Here is a 22957-nt window from a genome sequence, read left to right as displayed (position 1 = left end):
AATGAACAGTTCAGAAGTGACAGATCTACTTTCTTGTTCACAACTGCTTATCAGAGAATAGATATCACATATGTTTTCCAGGTGCTTCCTATAGTTAGGATACCTTCACAGAAGAAGCTCATGAAAGATAAGGTCATAAAAAGAGATGAAAAATGTGTGAGCTTCATACACTTATGGTTTTATCATCAGACAAGATAGCTTTGGTTAAAGGACTGTAACAGTCAAAAACAGAAAACTGCAGCTCATACTGAAGGGCGAGGACATTAAAGTTTAAGATTCAGTTTGTGTTTGCTTCGCCTAATGGCCTCACAATACTGTGTAGCTTAAAACAATCGTTTGGTTATAGATTATCCAAACAGAAATGTCATGTTAAATTAACTCTATGTTACCAAATTATAGACACGATTCTATTTCCAGGAACAAAAATAAAAACACGCAGCTGTTCCCTTTATGGCAATACCTAAAAAAAAAAAAAAAAAAAAAAAAAAGAATTTCAACAGTTTGAATAGATCCACTATGTTTGTGGATTCCTATCCTGGTTTCTAACTCAGGTCTCCCTTTGACTTACTACTTATGTATAATAAAATGTAGAGTTTTGCCATCTTCTGGGTAGTTATATTCAGTATACAATTATTTTTAAAAATGTAATTTTTTAAAATTCAGTATACAATTATTTAAAAAAATGTAACTTATTTGGGGCTTTCCTATCTGACAAAATGTTATTATTTTGACAGTAGCTTCAGACTCCTTAATGTGAAAAATTAAGCATATCAAAAGCCTAGAACCCACATTTACTTGGCTATATATTTGAGGACCGCAGATGAGGAAAAAATCCTGAAACAGTTGATAACAGTGGTCCAGGGCTAACACCGTCATGTTGAGAAGAAACTCAATCTCTTTTTTTTCTTTTTTTTGAGACGGAGCCTCGCTCTGCCTCCCAGGCTGAAGTGCTGTGGCACGATCTTGGCTCACTGCAAGCTCCGCCTCCCGGGTTCACACCATTCTCCTGCCTCAGCCTCACGAGTAGCTGGGACTACAGGCTCCTGCCACCACGCCCGGCTAATGTTTTGTATTTTTAGTAGAGACGGGGTTTCACTGTGTTAGCCAGGATGGTCTCAATCTCCTGACCTTGTGATCCACCCGCCTTGGCCTCCCGAAGTGGTGGGATTACAGGCGTGAGCCACCATGCCCGGCCTCAATTTCTATAGTTAATGCATGACTACTGTCATTTGTAGGGTTTCATCATAGCTAGTAAGAGGAAAATATTGCAAATACTAATGTTTATGTTTACTGACATCATGTAAAAGTCACAATTAAAGTATTGATAACAGAGGAAGAAAGAACAGTGAATTATTGAACACAGTACTGAACATTTATCCCTGCTATCAATATTAACCTCCAAGTGAGAGTTTTTCTCAAAGTTTAAGTTCACTGAAGATTTGATGCATAAGGGAAATTTCCACGGATAAAATAAGACAACTTTTAATCAGTACTATGTCTCGATAATTTTATTCCTCATTATTTCTCTCAACGAGCACATGAAAGGGTGAGATACATAAGCAAGTGTGGGAAAACAAGGCATTCAAGGCATTCTATTTTTCTTTCTTTTGAGTCAGAGTCTTGCCAAAGCTGGAGTGCAGCAATGCAATCAGTTCACTGTAACCTTGAACTCCTGGGCTCAAGCAATCCTCCTGCCTCAGCCTCTAGTAGCTAGAACAACAGGCCCAAGCCACCATGCCCACCTAATTATTTTGATGTTTTGTAGATATGAGTGTCTCACTGTATTGCCCAAGCTAGTCTCAAACTCCTGGCCTCAAGTGATCCTCCTGCTGCAGCCTCCCAAAGTGCTGGGATTACAGGCATAAGCCACTGCACCCAGTCTGACATTCTATTTTAAACGATGTTTCTAAAATTTATATTTCAAAGTTTATATTTAAATAATTTTTTTTATTATCCCTTCCCCTACCTTCCCTTCAAAAAGTCTCACTGTAACTAATATCATTCCTATCAGAGGAAGATTCTAAATAGCTAAGACATTTCTTGTTCCAAAGAAGAGACACAGTAACACCTTATGGTCTCTAAATGAGGATATTCTTTACTATAACCCAATCACAATTCTACTGTTCTGCCACCAAGAAACTACTATCCCTTCTGTTTGTCAGCCTCTGTGTTTATTTAAGAATATTATTTGTAAGCAATCACTCATTAACAAAGTGTTCCACTGTATTATTAAATAGGACTTTATTGAAGCCACACATTCAAAATGCTAAGGCTGGAGAAGTAGCCAATAGAGAGTGCATATTCTAGGCCTAATGAAGGCATCGTTCCGTATCTGAATGCCCTTTATATAACACTAGTTCAAACACTCTAATGATGAATGACTCGCAGAGCTCACAAATAAGGGCTAACATTTCTTTCTCCTGACAAATTCTGTTTTTAGCTCCTGCTTGATCACTGGAATTGCCTTCCTCTTCCATTTTCTCTCTCTACTATGGCTTATGGAAAGCTCAGATTTGCAATTTCGTATTTCAGCTTTCAGAATATTTATCTTCCTCTTTATGCTTCGTCTCTACTGTTATTTCCTGTCCTTAGCCTTATGATCATTGTCCTTCCTGGTCTCTCTGGCCCAACTCACACCCGTCTCTATTGCTCTGCTTGCGTGCTCACCAGGCTGGTGTCGCTCACATGCTGTTCCCTCTACCTGAAACTCTATGACTTCTTTTTGCCGAGTTAATGCCTCGCCAACTTCTATTCCAGCTTAAGTGTCGCATTCTTTTTCTTTCTTTCTTTTTTTTTTTTTGAGACAGTCTTGCTCTGTCACCCAGTCTGAACAGTGGTATGGTACTATCACGGCTCACTGTGGCCTCAAACTCCCAGGCCCAAGCAACTCTTCTACCTCAACCTTCCAAGTAGCTGGGGCCACAGGTATGCACCACCATGCCCCGCTAAGTTTTCTGTTTGTTATTTTTTATAGAGATGAGGTCTCCCTATGTTGCCAACCTGGTGTCAAACTACTGGGCTCAAGCAATCCTCCCACCTTGGCCTCCCAAAGTGCTGGGATTACAGGTGTGAGCCACCATGCCTGGCCAAGTGTCACATTCTTACAGACATTTTCTCTGACCCTCCTCACTAGATCAAACCACCCTGAACTATTTGCGTGATTATTTTATTAATGTCTGCCTCCTCACTATAAGGTAAATTCTACGATATCCAGGACTTTCCCTGTGTTTACTTACCATTGTATCCACAGCATGTGGATGTCACATGTCTGACATAGCAGGTGTTCAGTAATATTTACTGGATTAGCTAACGCATGAATGTTGAATGCACTGACTGCCATTATGCTTTCATTCATTAATTATTCTAATAACCAAGCCAAGCAAATAAAAGCTATGCACTTTATATAATCTGAAAACCCTCCATAGTAACATGATTTAGAGTTGGGCATATGGCCACTTGACAACAAAACAGAGGCTTCTCTTTTAGCGTGTACCACACCATAAAAATAAGTTGTGGGCCAGGTGTAGTGGCTCATGCCTGTAATCTCAGCACTTTGGGAAGCCAAGGTGGGCGGGTCACCCGAGGTCAGGAGTTTGAGACCAGCCTGACTAACATGCTGAAACCCAGTCTCTACTAAAAATACAAAAAAAATTATCCAGGCATGGTGGGGGGCTCCTGTAGTCCCAGCTACTCAGGAGGCTGAGGCAGGAGAATCGCTTGAACTCGGGAGACAGAGGTTGCACTGAGCCGAGATCGCGCCATTGCACTCCAGCCTGAGCGACATTGCGAGACTCCATCTCAAAAAAAAAAAAAAGTTGTAGACAATGGGATACAAGCCAAAGAGTCCTGTGGCCACTTCTGGGAACCTATTGTTACAGCTGCACTTAATCCTAACAGTTTCCACACCTCTGGGAAAAAAAAAGAGTATTCTAGGTCCCATCAGCCTCCTTCTAACTCAGATGCACATCTAGCTTCCAACACCAGAGACAGTCCCAAATAAGTTATCACAAGATGCATTCAGACTATTTTTACTACAAGGTCTTCCAACAGTGTCTCCTCCCTTAGTGCCAGCAACAGGTTCTTGGCTGCTGGTGATAACACCAGAAAAACATAGATAATATCCACAACATTTTCCAGAGTTTCAGAAATGTAGACATTCTTTCCCTCTCTCTTCATTTTTTAGCATAGCACTTTAAAAATCAGGCTTTTCATGAATATCTGTGGTCTCTTTAGGCAAAGGGTAACTTATCCTATAATGATAATAGATTTGGAATTAAGGTATCTAATATAAACACAAACTCTTTTTGTGAATCTGTTTGGTTTTCCAACAAATCAGGAAGTTGAAAACAAACTTAACATTCTTGATCCTGGTTGTCTCCTCTGAAGATCACTAATACAGGTACTAAAAGGGGTTGAATCAGGCTTGGTGGGGACCAAAGCTTATACAATTCAGGGGGCCTCCTTAAGAAAAATAATTCAAAGTCCCACCTACAAAATTAGGTGCAGGGCCTTGGGAGGAGTCTGTCCAAGTGAAGAGTTCTGAGGTTTAAGCTTCATTAACCTCATAGTAACCATAGTAAAGGTCAGAACTATCTTTCTCAGATAAACGGTACTGCCCCAGTGCTCAGGTGTTCAGAAACCCGTCAAATGAGCCTCAGAATTCTGAAGCAACACCCAATGTTTATTTGAATTATCCAAGTTTCAAATTGTCCCACACTGTTTTGAACTGTCCTAGGTTTTTTTCATTTGCTAGAAAAATAATTAAACAATTGTGAAATAAACTAAAAAGGAGAATGAATACATCTAATATATTTGACAATGTTAAGTGTGAAAATAAGATGCATACTACATAATTTTTCAATACGCATTCCTTTTATTAATAATTTGATATTTTTAGGGGCACCTTAAAAGTCACCCAGCACAACTGCCAATATTGTAAATAAAACACATCTGAGTTGGGTTTTCCTTAGCATATAAGCTACTTTCCCTGTCCATTTTTTTTTTGGTATCATTTTGCATTTTTGTAGAATTGTTTCTCGTTAAAGGTTATTGTATTTTGGTATTCCCTTTAGGAGTCAGCCACCAATACAGAATATAGGAGTACAGAAGGCACAGATTAAATGAGGCAGATGTGTGCTGGTGAGTGGTTTCCACATTAGAATGATGCACATTATCATAAGGAAGCTTGGGAGTGAATGCATTGTTTCCTTAATCAGCCCAAGTTTGACACTATTTCCATATATATTCTTTCCCTTTCTAGGTCACTGTATCTTTAAGAAATGAGAACATTCTTTTTGTAGTCCTCTTTCTGCCTCTATACATGCATGATCACATACAGCCACACATACATATCCATGCTTACCAGAAACAGGTAACATAGGTTCTCAGTATTGGTTAACTTGCCTGGGCCATAATTTGCATTGAAAAAAATTACAGTTTACGTAAGACCTAAAATATAGTGTCTTGAACTAATCATAGGGCAACAATAGAAATTACATCAAATCGCATTGTTAAATACATAGTAAGCAAAGTGTTTTATATATCTGTATGATAGATTTCCAGCTTGATAAATTTATATCATTAAAAATAATCCTTAAAGAGACCTTCCTTTCTGTCAGAAAAATATAATCACAGCCTACTGTCTGTGCAATTCCACTTTCCATCTCTGCTATGTGCTAAGACTTGGTAAGATACAGCCACTGTCAGGTTTCAGAACCGTTCCTTGTCTAATCTTTCTACTTCTCCAGATCTTTGATACGGAACCTGTTAGAATGCATTGCTTACTTTTCCAGTTCCTATGTTTATCTCACTTCCACTCTTACCATCTGTTGTACTGCATTTCCTTCAGAAAAGTGAAAAGTTTTCACAGTGCCCAGAGCTTTCCCTGCAAACAATGCCCTTTTCCCCTCTTCCTTCCTTCCTTTCTTCGTTTTTTATTTAGTCTTATTTTGTGTTGAGGTCAAACTATTTTAAAGAGTTCACTTTGCAAACATTTCTACAAGGCTGAAGCTCTTATCCAAATAGTTTTGATGGATTTGTAAACATTCCTGCCATTTATTACTGGCTTCTGCCCAAATACACACATTTTGGTGTGTCCTCACTCTTTTAAATTACCTGAAAGCAACAGCATAAGAAACAGGCAGTGAGAAACTGTAGCTTACTGAATGTCTTTAAAACAAGGTAATATAATTTTCAGTTAGTATAATGAGACTAGCATGCTTTCAGTATAGCCCCTTACATTATATCAAAACCTCAACTCCCCTTATTACAAAATGGTATATATTGACAGAGTCTTTAAGGAAGTACCAAAAGATAGAAATATTTTAAGAACATCCCTAATTCATTTACGTTGGCCTTTTTGTTTATTTGGTTTTGTAAGCACCCTTATTTTTGACTGACACATCATGTACAATAAGTGTTTATTAGAAAATGCCCAGTTAAAAATACCTCAAAAAAGTGAGCTTCATACTTCATATATCTAACCTTCTTCAGATGTTTTCCTCTCCCTCCTTCTACAAGAGTTATATAATAGTGGACATCAGGAAGCAAAATTAGTTCTCTACTTTTATTAAGCACCAAAAATGCAAGTTTTAATTTTGTGTTAGTCTTTAGTAGTTTTGTTGACTTTGGCCAAGTTGCTGAGCCTCTGGAAGTCACAGGCGAAGACAGCATCTACCGTGTAGGACAGTAAGCTGATTAGAGATGATACATACACAGGAAGACGTCTGACTTTCGGGAGCAGTCAGCAAATGGACGTTGTTATTACCATTATTAAAATTATTATAATTGGCACATAGCCCTAATGCCAATCTCTGGAATCTCACTGAATGACAAAAAAGAAGCTGAAACAGCAATCTGCATCCTTTATCAGTATTTACTCTATTGGTGCAACATATTCAGTTATTTTTACCTGACCTTTTAAGAACAACAAAAAGTGGCTGAGTTTATTACTATAATTAAATTCATCGCACCACAGCTTTCTGCATTTCCCATTACACAGTCTATGTTTAGGCCTACCAGAGATAAAGATATCCCATCAGGTAATGGATGGGCAAACACTTTAACATTGCCTGTTGCTTCTCAAATGATAACAAAAACATTGTGAAAAATTTTACATATTAATAAGAAAATCTACATTTATGTGAGAAGAGCTTTTTATCAAGTTTAATATGCCTCAAAAATATCTTCAGCAGACTGCACAGTTGAGATCTGTTGGTCAGCTCACAGAAAGAACAATGAATTTAGTTTGTCACATGCTAAACAATAGTACATATTATCACATATTACTTATATAAATGACCATGGGTCATTTCAAACGTTGTATAAAATTAATCACTTGAATTTGGTTGCGATTGTTATGATGATATATCTGAAATGAGAGATGAGGTAAGTAGACAAAGCTTTATCTGACCCTTACATAGAACACTGAGTCATGAAGCAAATTTGTATACCTTCCGATTCCATCAAAACCAAGAAAATGTTTACTCTCATAAGAACAGAATTCCTTCACATGCTCTCCCATTTTTCCAACAATTGTGGTTTTTTAAAAAAATCAACCTCATTCCAAACAAAAACTATGTTTTCAGACTTTTAAGATGGCTATAAAAGAGTGATGCCACAAGGTCATAAGGTATATATTTTTTCAATCTCATGAGATAAAAGCATTTATAGGACACTAGTTTTTTGTTTTCAGTGGAGTCTCACTCTGTCGCCCAGGCTGGAGTGCAGTGGCATGATCTCGGCTCAGGGCAACCTCCTCTTCCCATGTTCAAGCAATTCTCCTGCCTCAGCCTCCAGAGTAGCTGGGACTACAGGTGTGTACCACTGCACCCGGCTAATTTTTGTATTTTTAGAGATGGGATTTCACCATGTTGACGAGGCTGGTCTCGAACTCCTGACCTCTTGATCTGCTAGCCTCAGCCTCCCAAAGTGCTAGGATTACAGGTGTGAGCCACTGCCCCAGCCTATAGGACGCTAGCCTGTAATTTTACATTCTAAAAAGTATTACTTCTCATTTTGCATGGCTGTATGATTTACCTAAGAAAAACTAATGATTTTAAAATAAATTTCAAGAAAAAGAAGAAGTACTGAATCCAGGAAAATGGAGGCTCTGCCAAGGAATAATAATGTCATGTGGAGGGAGGGGGAGGTGGCGGAGAAGGGAAGGGAGGTTCCTGCCAAGTAAAGCTGGGGGCTGTTCAATCAGCCCTATCAGTGCTCCATCAGTGTCTCCACTCCAGCCAAATCCAGAGAAAACAAGGAGTCAAAGATTCAGGTCAATAAGCTTACAGGCGATTTGCACAAACAGTTCCTCCAGCAAGGTAAAAAACAAAGTCATATTGGCTTTTCTTTTTTATTCCTTCTCTTTGAACTCCCTGGTCCAAACACATCCTGGAAATGTCAATGTTATATGCAAGAATTTAAAGAGCTGAGCTTCTTAATCCCGTTAAGAAAAAAGGAAAAAAGTTGCCTGTAAAGGTCCCCTTCCTTATTGAACTCAAAGTGATTATGGTAGAGCTGTCTTATGCAGATTCTGATTCCAGTTACTCAGGCATCAGAGGAGGCAAAAACATGTCATTAAAGGCATAACCAAGGAGGAAGGAAAGCATGTTCATTGAAAGGATTTATAAAATATAGCGAAATAGACTTTCTGAACTAAAAGTAATAATAAACTGAACATAAGAAAATAGGAAACAAAATACTATGATGTTTTATATGGGATCAAATGAAAAACAACGGTTACTACTCCCACAGCCAAAACTGCATAAAGATACAGTTAAAAAAACATTCTTTTCGTTATTAAAACTCTAGATAAAACTTTTGTTGCTTTACCTTAACATTCAGGGACCAGGGGGAGGGAGAGATTAATGTCAATAACTTCAACTTATATTTGTTACAGGTAACAAGGAGGAATATGGCTTTTCCTCTGTTATTTCTTAATCTTTAAACAAAGCCACAAAACTACAGGAAACAAAAGAAAGAAAGGAGGATGGGAGGAGGGGGGAAACATTTCAATGAGCCTGGCAGCCTATTGGCAGAAGAAGTTGAGTACAATGATGAAACTGGTTCTGCTTCTCTGCCTCTTGATCTAATTCAAGAATGTGGAAAGACATAGAAAACACAAACCCAACTCTGCTATTATGGAAGGGAACAAAGTGACTCATATCATCCTCAAACACCCCCAAACTGCTGTTCTGGAAACCACATTAATGAGCTACAGATGGAGTCTCATCAAGCCCTTGGCTACAGGGATAATTCTGATTGGAGTTATCTGTATCCCCTGACAGCTTCCCCATTTTACCTGTTTCAGTTTCCTGCTTAACCTTTCCTTTCTGCAGGCCTTTCTTATCCAGGCATATACAAACTATGTCATGGCCATGTCCTACTGCAACTCTCTTCTGTGGCTCACATACTATAGTTTCTTTCTACAATTCTGTTCCCGAAGGCTTCCATAGTAGTGGGAATCCAACAGATTCCAAGAGCAGCAGGTTCTACAGGTATGACAGTGCCTCTTCTGCTCCCCAGCTCTCTGCTGTCCTCTTCTGGCTTCCTATAACACTAACCTCACAGGTACTGCAGACTCGACTCAGTACTGGAAGCTCATTCCTTTCTCTCAAGTCTCCAATCAAAGTTCACCTTCCCCATCACTCTTTATGAAACAGCATTATGTGCGCACACTATTTCACTCCACCAACTTTGCCTGCTTTATTTTTCCTCATGGTCCTCTATCTCACCGAACATTATAAAATGTGATTCAATTGTTTATTACCTCTCTCTCTCTCCTCCTGAGAGTGGGGACTGACTTTTGTCTAAGGCTGCATCCCAGTTCTGAGAAGAAGGTCTGGCAAAAAAGCAAATGCTTAATATATGGGTTGAGTTGTACAGAATTTGACCTAGTGAACAGAAGTGAAAGTTTCTGCCAGTCCTATTAAGTATCTGATTATGTTTGCTTTCAACTGGTATTAATTACTTCTGGGGCTAACATTAAATCCAAGTCTGAATAACCCAGGTTTTTATTCTATTTTCTTTAATATTCTTTACATTTTTTATGTTAAAGAATCTTTAAAATAACCTTTGCTTTCTGCACACTATGTGGACTCTTTTTGAATGTAGTGAGAATTTCTATTGTTACACCATATATCTTTCCTTATTTTATGTATTTCCATCATGACCCCTCTTTTTAAACCTAACATTTCCAAACTGAAGAGCTCTAATTTTAGTTCATTTCTCTAGGGCGTTACTATACCCAAGAATGTCTCTGATCATTCTTCATATCTAGATGCAAGGACAAGGCATAAAGATTTTTTGTCTTCCCAAAGCAACTTTGATAGCATCATTTTCCCTTCTGGCCTTTGTTTTAAAATCATAACATCAGCAAACAATTCGTAAGGACCCTCTTTAACTTTTCTAGATAATCATTGTAGATAATTCAAAGTTGACTTACATGTAGTTTCTTTGGGGTTATCTTTGTTTTTTGTAATTCAATACGTTTTGGGGGAACAGGTGGTGTTTGGTTACATGAATAAATTCTTCAGCGGTGATTTCTGAGATTTTGGTACACCCATCACTTGAGCAGTGTACACTGTTCCCAGTGTGTAGTCTTTTATCCCTCACCCCCCTCACCTGAGTTATCTTTTTTTTATATAGCATTACATTCTACTAGCATCCTGTGACATTGATCTGATTCTTCCTGTTCACATATTTTGTGACATTCTCCTGGAATTTATCCCCAAACACGTTTATTTCACTTTACAATTATTAATTAAAACTGCTCCATGCCAATCCCACTCTGAAACTCACTGTCTTTGAGTTTATCCAAGAATTGCTCATATATTGGCATTCCCACCTGCCAATAGTGACATAACTACAAACTCTGGAGGCTGCTTTCCAGACCACCTATATTTCAGTTCATATTGGTTTGCTTAGTTCTACAAATACATTGATGTACTTCCATGTCTGGCACATAAACCAGAAGAAAGGCAGACAAAATAACTGAATCGAAAAATTCAGTACCACAGGAAATATGTAGCACTGATGGACTGAGTCTTGATGTCTTCATCATCTATAAATTCAAGAAAATAATCTTGCTTGTTTCCTTCCTCCCAGAGATACTGTAAGGCAAGATGCCACGTAATCCAAACTCATAAACAAAAGATGACAAATGTAAATTGAAAGTATTGCTTTATATTTTGTTAAAATGTTTAAAATCTAAAGGTATCAAAGTAAATTTCAAGTAGCATCTTTTTATCAACATAGTTCATTTCATTTCAAAGAAATGAAAAATAGGAACATGAAATGTGCAATTAATCCAAAATAAAAAGAGACATAGGAAATGCCAATAGAATTGCCAGGTTCAAATTTTAAGCATGCAACTATAACAAGGGTATCTCTGAGATGGACTTATGTAATTAAGAATTTTATACGTTAATGCTAACATAAAATTCTGACCAACAATCTTGGACATTTCTGTGGAATCTTACATTTTAAGAGTGATTTGGGTTTTAATTAATCACATGGTTTAGAATGACTAGAAACTTTACTAATATTAGTAAATGCAACTTTGAGACTTGTAGAAAAACTTGCCCTTCAACAAGAACACAGATAGTATCAGTGTGGAACTGAGGAAAATATTACAATAATAAGAGCCATTGAAGAACTATAATTTTAGTTCATCACTGAAAATATCCTGTATAATAGAAATGCTCAATTTCAAAAGAAAGTAGAAACTTTATAATAAGCTACGTATTCAGAAATGTAGAGTTTTTCTTTAAAAAAGGTATGATAACATATGATTGGTTTTATATAAAATGCAGTTGCTAAAATATGACTAAAAATATGTAGTAACTCTATGTGTATCCTCAGTGTGCTCCCCTGATAATGTGTCAAAATTTTTTGTTTGGAGAACTTAGACCTTCTAGCCACATTTTTTGATCTGAACTTTTAAGATATCTTTTGTTTAACAAGAAAAAAACATTCAATGTACAAAATTTTTATGCTTGGGACCCATATAAGTAACTAGGTCACAGGTAAATTTTGGTCATGGGTAGCCTTTAGACCAAGAAACTTCCAAATAATCCAATTCATTTTCCAGTAAATATCAACAATTTTTAAATTGTCATAAATGATTTAAACTACGTGCAAAAAATGTTTCATTAATGAACCCAAGATATTATTAGTATTATTTTCTTTTTGAGATGGAGTCTTGCTCTGTCGCCCAGGCGGGCATGCAGTGGTTCAATCTTGGCTGTCTGTAACCTCCACTGCCTCCCGGGTTCAAGCAATTCCGTCTGCCTCAGCCTCCCGAGTAGCTGGGACTAAAGGCACCCACCACCACGCCCGGTTAATTTTTGTATTTTTAGTAGAGATGGGGTTTCGCCACATTGGCCAGGATGGTCTCAAACTCCTGACCTCAGGTGATCCGCCTGCCCCAGCCTCCCAAAGTGCTTGGATTACAGGCGTCAGCCGTCGCGCCCGGCCTAAAAATATTTTTCTTCAGAGGAACATGTCTTATTTGCTTTTCCAGTAATGACACTGGCATTGTTAACCATTTAAATACTTCTACTTTTTTTTTTTTTTTTTTTTTTTTTTTTTTGAGATGGAGTCTTGCTCCCGTCACACAGGCTGGAGTGCGGTGGTGCAATCTCAGCTCACTGCAACTTCTGCCTTCTGAGTTCAAGCAATTCTCCTGTCTCAGCCTCCCGAGTAGCTGGGCTTATAGGCACCCGCCACCACACCCGGCTAATTTTTGTATTTTTAGCAGAGACGGGTTTTCGCCATGTTGGCCAGGCTGGTCTCCTGACCTCAGGTGATCCGCCCACCTTGGCCTCCCAAAGTGCTAGGATTACAGGCGTGAGTCACCGGCCTGGCAACTTCTACTCTTTTAATTGCTAATCTGTCCTCTTCCTCACAATTGGCAATAAAACATAATTATGTGTCACTGAGAAAAATTGAGAATTTCAACAGAAAGATTAGTTTCTAATTTTCCACAGAGAAAATATTCTCTTTCCATTGTAGCTAATCAACTTAAGTGAAGAATGGATAGCACTCCTTGCATGACCTCAAGGGACGAAAAATCTATCAAAGAGTCGTCTCTCTTTTGTACCAGTTCCAACTGACTTCAGTGGGAATTCCCTGGTGATACATTCTGCAAGAGTAAAATAATGAAATTATTTTCCTATCAATAGTAATATTACTATTTATCCTGAAAAATATCAGGTGAAAATAAGAATTGTTATTCTCACCCATTATGACCTTCTACTTTCAAACTAAACATTACAGAATTATCTTATAATACATATATGTTATTTATTATTTAATATGGTCTCTATATCATATACTAAATGTTATTTTGTGTACATCTGACATTAAACATTTTTCCAACTGTTTATAAAAAAATTAATAATATCTACCGAATCTTGTTCAGAACAATTGTAATTTAATGTTTTTTCTTAATTCCTAAAGGTCTGTCATTATTTTTCATGAGTTAGGACTCTGATTAGTATAGCTGGAGTGACTGTCCTAAGACCATAGTTACATCATCATGTAAGCATTTGCCATAAATCTATTTTCTCCCAGGAAACTACTACCTTAAAACTTGGAGTTCTTTACTCCTTCATTCAACATAGCCCTTAACCAGAGATCGTCCCAAAATTTGCAATTCATACAGTAATACCTATCACACTGCCTTCCTGGATGAATTAAATTGACAAAAGGTATAAATCCATACATTAACTCTTTTATTCACCTTCTAACTCTCAGTTCCTCTCTTTACTGCAATATCACAGCATAAGGTAGGTCTTCTACAATGCACAAAACGATATATTTCCTAATAAGAAAAAAATTGAGATGTCTTCAAACATAAATTTAAAAATTATCCATCTCCAGACAGCTTAGATTTGTTGCCATAGCTACATATCATCAAGAAATGGTTCTAGCAACTAAGGAAAATATTAATTTGGCTTGACATCTGAGTCAACACTAGAAAAAAAGGCTATTCTGTTCATACTTTTCTCATTTTCAATTAAAAATCTCTGATGTAGGAGACAAGGACCATGCTACAGGTCATCTTGAGGTCTACATGGTTAAGGGGGTTTTTTGAATTTCAGTGTGTCCAGGTGCCATTCTGTTTCCAAAGTTTTAGGGCCAGGGGTTCTACTGACCACAGGGATGGGAGCTGACTGACGTCTTTTGTTTCTGACATTTTTTGTTGACACCATCAACAAGAGAAAATGATACTGGAACTTTTAATGATTAAATATATACATGGCCACCAAGATATGTGAATTGACATTTTTTTGAGAAGCTACATTGGCACTCTTGATTTGAGACTATGAAGTCTGATTAACAAATTCAAACAAACACACACACACAAAAGTCCACTTTATTATATTTATCTGCGTAAAAAACAAACGTCTGAATAAAAATGGTGCATACACAAACACAGACAGACATATGGAAACAGACATACACTTCCAGTCAAGCCCTCTGCAAAAGTAGCTGTTCTAAACCAAGAAAGTGATCCAAGCATTTGTGAAAACTGTACATTGGTGCAGGAGGAGATAAAAGACTTGCAAAACAATCCGATAAAAATAAATATATAAGAATCATGAGAAACCTTAAACTGACTTATAAAAAAGTAAACAAATGAGTATATATGCTCCATGAGAACATAGTCACTGGCAAGGCCATCTGGCTCCAGGTCATGGCTGGAAAGAAGCTGCGGTATGTCTCAAGTGCTTCTTGGATTATATTGTTAATGTGTCAAGAAAGTATCTAGAATGGAGAAAGAATGTGTATTTTTTTATTTGACAATATCCCCAAAGCACCATCCTCACCGTTGAAAGTAACATTAAACACCTAAAGCATTCGGTTTTCAAAAGGAATGAGATGGAACCTTAGCTGAGAACTCTCTGCCTCATTCAGTGCTAATATTTAATGCCTAATTTAGTGCCTTGTAAACAATTAACATTCAATAAATTCTTGTTGAAAGAATGAATGAATAAGTGATCAACATTAAATATATTACAGTTAATTGGCCAATAACATGAAGACTGTGCGTAGTTAATTGGCCAATCAATGTGAAAATATTTGTTTCAATATAAAAAATCACTGGTTATTAGAGTGGAGTTGCTCATGTCCCTCAAAATAAAATTTTATGTTTAAAAAAATCTGCACTTGTTTTCAGACGGTTGAATTATGTGTCAGCACTTTGAGCACTGTTATGCATTTTTTAAAAACATTATAAAATCATTTAAGTGGACTCACATACTACATCCAGCCATCAACAATTACCTTTGTTACAAAAGTATTCCACTTCTTCACAACTCAGATTTTCAGGCCCAAATTCTGTGGAAAAGCTTTCCTCCAATGGAAAGTCTCCTTTGGAGATGATGTCTGTTTCCTCTGATGGACATTCTTCTTCCTCATCTTCAATGGCATCTTCAAGCGGCCCTTGAAAAAGAATCAGGGACACTGTACCAAAAATATCCAAGGAAGACAGTGAAATAAAATCCTTAAATAGAGCCTTTTTTTGTTACAGTGGTGAGAAAAATAATATACTCTAAGTAGTACCACCAAGGGGACTCACAAAAGATAATGCCACATCCGTATACACAAGAAACAATGACCTATGATGACAGATCCAAGGAAACCAGTGTCAGAAGTTATAACACAGAAAGCAACCTGCATCTCCATTGCGTCCCCACCCCCAACCTCAAGCCGCAAACTTATTTTTTTGATTCGCTCTTTAAGAGCAAAACTGTGCACTTTATGTTCATTTGTTAGAATTAACTGCCTGGTAAAGAGTACAAGTCTCTTTTACACTGTTGTACAATTTTACCTGAGATTTTAATAAAGATTTAAAGTAATTGAATGCATTTTAATTGAACTGAGATTTTAATAAAGTCTATACTTTTAAAAATCCATCTTAAGAGTGGATTCTGAGAAAAGATTTCATTATATGTGTTTGAGGCTTGAAGAAAAATTACATATTTCTCTCCCTGATGAAAGCATAACCCTATTCATAATTAATTGAATTTTTTCTGAAATGAAAAGTGGTTTTCTAATGAAAAAATGTAATTTGTATTTATGTGATACTTTTTCAGTAATAAAAATACAACTCCCTTGGAGAGAATGAGAGTGAGGTGCGCTACATTAATGGACCTATTTTATTGAAAGGAAAGGGAGGGCTAGAGTTGTTCAGACCGATCTGAAGTGGACTACGTGGGAATACCACTGGGCTGATTGTGAATTTCTGACTGCCTCTAAAGAATCAAAGTAACCAACTCATTTTAATAAGTAGAAACTGCATTTGCTCCTAAAGAAGTGATGTGGCATTTTATCCAAAGAACACAATTATGGTAATTTGTACTAATTGTCACTCATGGCAGCAGTCCCATCAGACAGGCTAAATACTCAGAGCTCAGGCAGCCTCTCACTCTCACTTTTTAGAAACGTGCTAGGAAATTTCCAGGTCCTAAGGAGCAATCTTATAAATAATTTAAAATAGTGCATATACTACAATTTATATACATATATATATGTATGTAGATAAATAAGATAAAGCAAATTGTAAAAGGACTAAATTCATATGACACCTTGGCATAGACAGAATAATTGGATGGGTTTAAATGAAGGGATATCCAACTAAAAATTTCTTACAGAGTCTCTTTGTCCTTTAAAAAAATGTGTTTTACCTTTCATTCTTCAAAAGAGCAAATGTTAAGAAGAAAAGGATGCCCTAATTCCACTCTGGTCATATCGTGTTTTATTATACATTCCGTATGCTCAAGGTAGAAGGTTAAAAGAACCAAGGATTTTGTTTTTGCACCAACCACATTCAAAAGTCATGCATCCCATATTAGATTTTATCTTATTAACTGTTTCAAGTTTAAAATGTATAATCTTTCACCTTTTAGAATAATTATGTCAAAGAGCAAGACAAGCAAAGAATATATAAAATAGTAAGAATGTAAAACATTACAATCCTTAAATCATTTATTTGGTAATTTCAAGAGATAAGTTCAATTATTAATGCTAAGTCTAATGAGAATTATAATAGAATATTTCCCTTATTTTTTTTCAAAAAAATGTAATTATAACAACAAATTTGATCAAAAGAAGACATGAGCTATATCATTTGTTTCATGTAAGAGTTTCAAAGCACTTTGTATTTTTTATTTGTATAATTTAAGGGCTACAAGTGCAGTTGTGTTACATGGATGTACTGTGGTTATATATACAAAACGAAATACTATATAAAGCACTTTCTTACATGATCTTTAAAATAATCCAGTGAAGTAAGTATGAGAATTATGACTATTTTCATTTTGTAGATTTGAAAAATGAAGTTCACGAGGTTAGTTAACTAGAATAAGGTTTCCAACTGATAAGTGAAAACGTTAATGTGAAAATTTAAGATTATGATTATTTTTTGAGAAAGGGTCTGGCTCAGTTGCCCAGGCTGGCGTGCAGACGTGCAGTCACAGCTTGCTGCAGTTTCAAATTCCTGGGCTTAAGTGATCCTCCCACCTCAGCCTCTGGAGAAGCTGGGACTACAGGCATGAGTCAAGAGATTTTAAAAATAGTTTTAATTAATATGCTACTATGCGAACCACTCTTTGGTAGTTATAAATGCATTGCTTCAGAAACAAAACTATAAAACATAGGTAACTTAGAAAATGGTTAATTCATGTTAACATAATTATTTATTCATAGATGTTTAATGATCTAGTCTTTAAAAATCGAAAACTCTCTTGCTGCTCTTCTCAAATTACTGAAAGTCAACCAAAATATTAGACCCCTCCCTAAAGTCAGAAAGATAGTCTTATAGACTTACCAAAAATAAAAAAATTAATTACTATTACTTTTATTTGCATAATTTATATCCACACTAAATCAACATGTAAAGTAGCTTTTAATATCAGTTATAACAGAAATTACAATATATACTTCTTTTGAAATATATACTTCTTTTGGAATATATACTCTGAGTTTTACTAATGAAAAGTAAAGCTCCAACAGATATTTTCATATATAAAATATGAAAAATATAAAAATAAGTTCTTCTTTTTCTGGATGCTCTTCAATTACAAAAGCCTGTATATAATAAAAAGAATGTATATATATTATACAATGTTTAATTAACAGTAATATATATGCTTTCCTTTTACAAAATGAAATTCTAGGCATAGGTACTTTTTTAGAAGAGGATTTACTAGGAATAATATGTAATGAATAACTGTTTTAAATATCAATGACAACAAATTGGCTTCAATAGTATGATATCAATTTAAATTTAATCATTGTGTTAAAAATTATATTGAAATGCTCATGGGAAAATTTGAAAGAAAAATGTGCACATAAAGCATTTTTTTATTCTTAAATGTCAAAGTCATGTTATGGCAATTTTATATATACACAGATACATATGTATATTTATATAGACATAATCTTTTATTTATCAAGGTTTTTGATAAGATCTTAATATTATATATTCCAGGGTTGTTTTATTTTACATGTTGGCTATTCCTTTGCAATTCCAAGCGTGGAATTAAAAAGAAGCACCTATATGTTTAAAAATGAATTATCAAAATTCAAATAAAAGGTGAAAAATCACTAAGCTCATTTGTTCAAAATTTTTTGAACATGAGATCTCATTGCCAATATTTAAAACAGGCCATAGGAAGATCATTTGATGACCAACTTGAATTTCTTCCAAAGCAAGTGTCAGCTTTATATAATTACTGTACTTTAAAATGTGAAATAACTAACCATTTCTTTAGCTATGCCATCAAATCGGGCTTTGGGAAAAAGGTTTCTTTTAAAATGCACAATATTTATGGTTTAAGATCAGATCTCACTCTACTCTCTATATTGCATGTTTCTTTAACAGGAAAACCTTACAGATAATCGGTGGCCATAAACTAACATTTTAAAAGGGTAAGAGACACTTGAAGCACAAGTACAATTAATAGCACCAATGAAGGAGGGAATGAAGGAACCTCCTGTGTATGGATTAGTGGGCACAGAAGTCCACTTCAGAAAAATCACCACACATAATTTGACACAAATAATAATATCTACTCAGAAAAGGCTCACGACTGAGCTCCATGTGCCCTCATGGAGAAAATTACTTCTGATTGAGGCCACTTGGCAGGCAAGTGTGAGGAAATCTGAATTTCAGCTCTTCAACTGCTTCTGATTTATAGATATTCAAACACACTCACCAGAATTAATAGTCTCAATGTTTATAAATATGAATATTTACCTCATTTAAAAATGCTAGTGATTAGTTTTACATCCTCAAGCTATGAACACAGTGGTGCTATATGTTAGGCCCATAACGCTGTTCATTGTCTCTCAGAATAAATGAGTAAGCATCCTCTCATATTCTATACTAGTTGAATAATGGGAATAACTGGGAAATTCTGATGAGTGCAAAGTAGTACTGAATACTTCCATTTTCAGAGAAGAGAGGCAATTGTGTACTCAGGACCATCTGAATTGGCCACAGCTACCTTTGCACTCTGGAGAGAAAGCGGAAGATAAGAAGGGAAGTGTAGATTCACCACACCTGATGATGCTGATGGACAGCCCAATGTACAGTGAAGCTTTTCATCTAGCCAGTACCAACAGCTGCACTGTGCAAGCTGGGCCTAAGGTGGGTATATCGGATGATTTTTCATTTGGTGGCTGTTTCAATGATCTGCAGTTGGTAAATGACAAATGGGATATTAAAGATTAAATAGTCTAACCCTATACACTGGTAATGTAATAGCTGAATAAAATGAAATTTTAAAAAGTGGATTTGCATGGTTAAGAGGCAGTTAATGGAGCACTTTGTCCCCCAGATAAATGAATTTATAAGAAAATTATTGCTACAATTTCAGGAGGTTAAAGAAATCCCTGAAATGCATCCATAGCCACTGGAGTAAGAGCTAGAAGGTGACAAAGAAAATTTGAGAAAAAAAGGGGGGGGATGAGAAAACATATAGGCATTCTGAGGAATAAGGATGAAAATGATGCAAAATAAGCAACACAATGAGGAAATGCAAGACATGATAAAGAACAACATAGTAAATAATAAATCAAATACATATGTCTTTCAACAGACATTGTCTCAATAATAACTTTCTACTTTGGTAGCCTACTATAAATGGAACCACAACCCTCACCTAAATGTCAGATTGTCTTTGTTCAGATAAATTCAAAGCACTTCAGAATATGAAGCATCTAAGATGAAATCAAGTTCTACAAAAATTTATATACATTGTCATGTATTAACAGGGGAAAGAAATGCCAGCTTCTATGGTTCTGATATAATATCCCCCAAAAGGGATCTTTTCTCTTAAACAGTTATTGGCATTAATGTATTATACATTACTTTAGCTTGATATTGCATGCCTTTTGATTAAAACAAGACACTCTGTCATTATGGAACTACAGAAAGCATTCAATCTCCTCTTCATGCATTAATATTCTAAGCATCCTAGAAGCTGCACAAGACTAGCCACCTAGCAAAATGAGATTGTTTCAGAATACTGGGCAGCCTTGATTGCAACTGACAGGTGGGATGAAAGTCACATTAAAATATTATCATTCCCAATAATTACAATAATCCATCACAGTGTGCACAGAAATTCCACTAGGTGAGTTTGCCCCCAAAAACACACAAATATTTCCAAATCTTTTTATTCCAGAACTTCCCAATGTATCCCATTTTGGATCATTTTAATATCAGATAGCATTATTAATATTAAAAATTAAAATTTCTATCACAAACTTTATGTCGTTTTACTTGTGCACAGAACAAAGAATCTATGTCAATGGAATACATTTCTCAAAATCTTAATCAAGTAATAAAAATGAAAATGGTGGTGTTCTCCCAAGTAGCCAGCTCCTGTTTTATGCTCTTTTAAACTCTTTTGCAAAAGGCCCACTCACACAAAGGAATGAGCAGGCAAAGAAAGATCTCTAATGTATATAAAACAAAAGGAACCTCCAAATCACACAACTGAAGAAATATACATATATATTTAAACACGAGATATATATATGTGTGTGTTTGTGTGTGTGTGTGTGTGTGTGTATATGTATATATAGTGTTTGAATTGTGACATCATAATTGAGCCACATTTGTCAAATGATGCTACCTTTCAAAATATAAATATAAAAAAGGGATAAACAAATTCTGGTTCATGATTAATATATAAATACACAAATATAACAAAACTCTACATAGGTATACTCTATTTTAGTTGATAGGTAAAAGGAGTTAAAATACAACTTTTCATTTTAAACTTGTTACATTTTCTATGTGATGAAAAGGAAGGAGTGGACTGACACTAAAATTGGATGTCTCCTTGCCTAACAATCTGTATTCTTGGCTTGTATTTCTGTTAATTTCAGGATAACATTCACAAAATACAAAATATAAAGCTCTTCTAATAGGAAACTTTTAGTATGATATGTTCTGTACGTATATGTCCTGTTTGTTCAATTACTATTGGTGAAAAAAATAACCCGACTCTAAATTAAAAAGCTAAATCCCAGGAAAATGTTCCCCTCCTCTCTTAATTATGCAGTAGGAATGTTTCTAGCTTGAAAGTACTAATATGTTTTTACTAATTTTATCTGGGGCCTATCTTGTGGCTCTTAGTAGTTCCTCTCTCAGAGTTCTCAGCTGCTACACACAGACTTTCTTATGAATCATTACCCTGTAGGCACACCTCAAAATGCTTCTCACTCGGTTCCTATTACATTTGTCTCATGCATATCCCACAGAGCCATTTAATGAGAAGGGGCAGAGAAGAGGGACACTCTTTGGACAGTGCAAACCCATACTAACTCATGTAATTGAGCTTAACAGCAAGAACAAAATCTTATTTCTGTAGTCTAAAAAAAATACTATTTTAAACGAGCAAGTTCTTCCTGCAGTCACTCACTTTTAACAATAGTGGCATCAGGTGATCTAATAGGAAGGAAATATTTTTATTAATTTTTCTCTTATCTGCCAGAAGAATGTTGATTTTTTTCATTTACATTTGTTGCCTGCAGGTAGCAGACCAGAGAATCATATGGTAGAAATTCTTCTTTTTGATTAATTTCTTTCCATGTGTTATTTCTTATATATAATTGATTTTGGGCTTTTGCTCATAGCTGTACATCTTTTTTATATCTGTACCAACTGCTGTCCTTCAATCAAGAAAGTTGAAGGAAATTACCTGAATTTCGTTAAGTTTATTAAAAACGAGATCTGTGAATATTTAAATTGAGTTTTGAAATGTTAATGCAAAAAAAGATATTAGAGAATTTTTAATGGAGAATTCAATTTGACCACACACCATTGTAAAATGAAGGGGAAGGGGTCAGGTCGTATTCAAATTGTTTCTTTAGGGAGAAAAAATATACTCTTTAATCTTATAAAAATGGAGTAATATTCTTTGCTACAAAGTCTTTGGCCATTTTTATAGATGGTGTTATTAACAGTTTTTGTATATAAACTTGAAAACAATTTAAATTATGTAAATATTATTCCCCCCGAAATGCCTTGCTTTGAGAACCTTCAAATTAACTGAATGATGCTAACAAGAAAACTATTTTTCTTAGAACATGTGCAAGCCTTGCAAGCAGCAACTAATCTTACATAGTAGATTAAACACTGATATCACAGGAAAAATAAAGTCAGGGGAAGAAATACAGGAAAATTTGAACTAGAATCTCTAATGACTAATTTACTCTCAGGAAGTAACTCAGGCATTGAGAAAATTCAGTTCATTAGTACATGCCTTGTGCATTGACCCAGGAAGTTAGTGACAGAAATGGCATTGAAATTCAAATATTTTGTAATCAAGTCTCAGTCCAGAGTCCTATAAAGTTATCTCAGTCTATTGAAGATGGTAACCCTATCAAGAAGAAAATACAAAAGCATATTCATTACCAAAATGATATATTTTTA

At 35.6% G+C, this 22957-nt stretch overlaps 1 protein-coding gene across 4 annotated transcripts in view; it reads right to left on the bottom strand.

Moving 5' to 3' along the window:
- The window catches only part of ZFPM2 (zinc finger protein, FOG family member 2), a 483171-nt gene that overhangs the window by 370028 nt on the left and 90186 nt on the right, over positions 1 to 22957 (bottom strand). For 3 of the 4 annotated variants that reach the window (XM_032760240.2, XM_032760241.2, XM_032760244.2), the window contains one exon: positions 15292 to 15450. The exons of the other annotated variant lie outside the window; for it this stretch is intronic. In XM_032760240.2, the coding sequence (XP_032616131.1) occupies positions 15292 to 15450 (159 nt within the window). The remainder of the gene's footprint in view (positions 1 to 15291; positions 15451 to 22957) is intronic. 4 annotated transcript variants of the gene reach the window in all.

The sequence above is a fragment of the Hylobates moloch genome, unplaced genomic scaffold, assembly GCF_009828535.3.
Source record: "Hylobates moloch isolate HMO894 unplaced genomic scaffold, HMol_V3 SCAFFOLD_9, whole genome shotgun sequence".
Taxonomy (NCBI): domain Eukaryota; kingdom Metazoa; phylum Chordata; class Mammalia; order Primates; family Hylobatidae; genus Hylobates; species Hylobates moloch.
Note: the sequence above shows the minus strand (reverse complement) of the source record. Positions and strands in the feature narration are given on the sequence as shown.